Consider the following 3,465-nt stretch of genomic DNA (forward strand, 5'->3'; position numbering starts at 1 on the left):
GGTGTGTGGCAGCTTAATGCTACACATAATAGGAGGGATGTGGAGATCAAGTATTTGTTTTGTGCAATCTTGATTCGTGAGTATCCTCACACTAAGAGCTGTCTCCTTGCTTCTGTGAGCAGCACGTTGAGCAAAGCCTGTGAAACGGACTCAAATGTGTAATCATTCAAAGTACTCTGACTGTACAGTCCAAATTCTTGATAAAAAAGAAAGTATTGGAACAATATTAGTGTGTGTGTGTGTGTAAGCTGAAGTGTAGTACACTATTAACCTGCTGCTGACTCAGTGGTAGCCTTAGATGGACAGCTTAACTGGTATTAACCATTGCCCTCACCATGACTCCATCTGGTGTGCTGGAAGTGAGTGTGAGGATCACATCCTGCAGGAGGCCTCTGCTCTCCCTGACTAATATATCCTAAGACTAAAGCCCGCTCAGTTCCCCTCAGTCTTATCTAGCCTTGTTAATACGGTATTTGTAGTTTTGTGTAGGTTAGGCCACAGCAAGTACAATTTAGTTTGAGGTTAATTTACAGGCTGTTGGATGAATAGGCTGAAAGCTACACATAAACTACAACACTTCCTGCCCATTTTTAATTTTTCCTTCATTTTTCAGAAATTCCCACAGTTACCATTGTTGTGTTCCAGGGTTCTTGGTTAACCCAACATGGCCTACTGGATTAATTTTGTGTGGAGGTTTCATGTTCTCTCTGTGCCTCCCACACTCCAAAGACATGCACGTCAGGGCCATCATATACTGTATTGGTCTTGACTGGCAACCTATTCATGATGTGTACCCTACCTCTTGCCTAATGTTAGTATAGGCTCCAGCCCCTCCTTTCTGCTCTCAGCTTCAGTGCTGAACGATTATGGTCCTCAACTTAAGTACTCTACTGCTAAATGAAACCGGATTGTGGTATTGCATCCAGGCAAATGGACTGACAGCACTGTCAATAAAGAAGATGGGTCCATGTGTTTTTTCCCCCTTCTACATCACTTGTTGCAGTTCATGTTCAATACAGTGTGATGTTGTTGTGTCAGGTCCGGAGGCAGCATATGGACCGATGCACCAATTTTCTGGTGGATGAGCTGGGCGTTGTAGACCGAGCCCAGGCCAGTGACCGCATCTTCTTCGTGTCTGCCAAGGAAGTACTCCAGGCCCGTGGGCAGAAGGCTCAGGGAATGCCTGAAGCAGGTGTGGATCAAAAATGTTTTGCAAAAGTAATGCAATTCAGTGAATGTAGTTTTAAACCTGACCTGTGTATGAAATCCTACACATGGGCACCATTAAGAACAGGGGAGAGGCAGCACTGTGAGAGGCCTGACTGAGGAATTCTTATGTTCACACTGCAGGAAATGCAACAGAGTAACAGACGATTGAAGCCACAAAAAAAACAACTACAATATATAGTTGGTTTCCAATTATATTACTGTAAGTAAGAGGGTTCAGTATCTTGCATCAAGGATACTCTGCCAACCTTCCGATTAGTGGACGACCCGCTCTACCTCTGAGCCACAGCCTCCCCTATGCAAATGCAGATGAATTACTAAATAGTTTTGGAGAAACATTTATTTCTCAGAGTGGTAGAGAAGTATTAAAGTATCAGTCCTGAAAGTCGTGTTTCTTATCTGCACGACTACTGAACAGTTTCAAAAAATAGAAGAGAAGAGGAGAGCAGCTTTCTACAGTATTACATCTTGTTGTCCTGTTTCAGGTGGCGCTCTTGCAGAGGGGTTTCAAGCCAGAATGTTTGAGTTCCAGAACTTTGAGAGGCGATTTGAGGTAAGTTCCTCATACCTGCCGTGGCCAGGGGATAAGATTTTCATCACAGATTTGAATACTTCAGTGTAACTACACCCATCAATTCTGCTAGCTATTGACCCTCCTGTCAGACCCTCCTGTCAGACCCTCCGTGTCTGTGCTGAAAACACATACAGTCCCCTGAAGATTTTCCAGTCACCAGTAGCACTTGGATGGTCGTTTCTAGAAGTTTCTGTGTGGTGGCTGTGTAGTAGCTGTGTAGTAGCTGTGTAGTAGCTGTGTAGTAGCTGTGTAGTAGCTGTGTAGTAGCTGTGTAGTAGCTGAGCTATCGGCTCAGAGAGACTAACTCTCCGGTATGTGTGTGTGTCTGTGGGGGGACTATCAGTGTAGGATCAAGGTAAAGATTGCAGTCCGGTGCTTCTACAGCATCTTAAAGCACAAGTCTGAACCGCTGCACCACAATATAAAAATACCAAGTTAAGTAGAGGGTTAGCATAAAGTAGCACTAAACTCTTCAGGCTCCCACTCAAAGCAGAGGCTGGGGGAGGTGGGCCGCCCTCCTCTGATTAGAGGGCATTAACACTGTTTTTTGTGACTCTCAGCATTTGTCTTAAAATGCCATGGGTGATTTAAAACCGTAGAGGTCATGTTGAGTTATTTTTAACCCACAAAATTTAATTTTCTAACCCTTTTTTTAATAAATTTGGTAATGTCAATTTTAACACCAGCATTGATGTTTCATCACAGTATATTCATATAATTCAGTTTAGAGAGAGTAGTACCTATTTAATACTAAATTCATGAGTGAAGTCATTTATCATTTGTGCTTACTTCCATATTTATCAGTGTGACTTCAGCAACACTCCAGCATAGATGAAAGGAAGCTACCAGTTTCCCCCTCTTCCAGTATTTGTACTAGGCTAGGCTAAACACATTGTGGGCCTTTTCGCTGTCCCCAAATGTTAGTTGATGTCCGGATTGTTGTCCCGTCTGCTCTGTGCAGGAGTGTATCTCACAGTCAGCAGTGAAGACCAAGTTTGAGCAGCACACAGTGAGGGCCAAACAGATCTCTGAAGCCCTGCGCCGCATTATGGATTCTGTACACATCGCTGCACAAGAGCAGAGGTGAGTCGGGTGTTAAAAGTAGACTTCACATGTGTGAACCAAAGACTTGACACAAATGTGATCATCTGCCATACCTTTACATTGTTGTTTATCACATGCGCAGGAGTTCACACTGTAAGCACTCTTCTTCCAATGATGGAATGCTTGGAGATATAATTGACATAAATGGTTTTCAAAGGGACAAAGACACCATCTACTACTAACAGTGCAGTCGGGTGTGTGTGGTGTACTGCAGTTTGTTATTTGATCAAAATCTTATATCCCGATAATAATAATCCAGAATAAATAGTTTATATAAAATGACCCAATGGAAATGTCTAATTACATTTTGAATTAGGGCTGCACAGTTATTAAAAAATACGCCCAAGTGCAATATCCAAATCGCAGAAGTACTGTAGTGCTGCAGCAATAAAGAGTGGGATTTGTGACACAGCTAAATAAGCAATAAGGCATATTATGACACTAGAAACTTTTCTGTTGTCACATGATATCATGATATATCATCATAGAATAGAAATGTGTATGTATAGGTATATACATATAAGTGAAAAAAAAAAAATATATAGATATATATAGATATA

General features: G+C 42.0%; 1 protein-coding gene across 1 annotated transcript in view; it reads left to right on the forward strand.

The window, feature by feature from the left end:
* The window catches only part of mfn2 (mitofusin 2), a gene marked incomplete in the record, with an annotated part of 17,494 nt that overhangs the window by 4,480 nt on the left and 9,549 nt on the right, over positions 1–3,465 (forward strand). Inside the window, 3 exon segments of the mRNA XM_035656425.1 lie at positions 1,039–1,192; positions 1,713–1,780; positions 2,763–2,884. Coding sequence (XP_035512318.1) covers positions 1,039–1,192; positions 1,713–1,780; positions 2,763–2,884 — 344 coding nt within the window.

This window comes from Morone saxatilis, unplaced genomic scaffold (assembly GCF_004916995.1).
Source record: "Morone saxatilis isolate NCDOM2014 unplaced genomic scaffold, NCSU_SB_2.0 Contig15, whole genome shotgun sequence".
Taxonomy (NCBI): Eukaryota; Metazoa; Chordata; class Actinopteri; family Moronidae; genus Morone; species Morone saxatilis.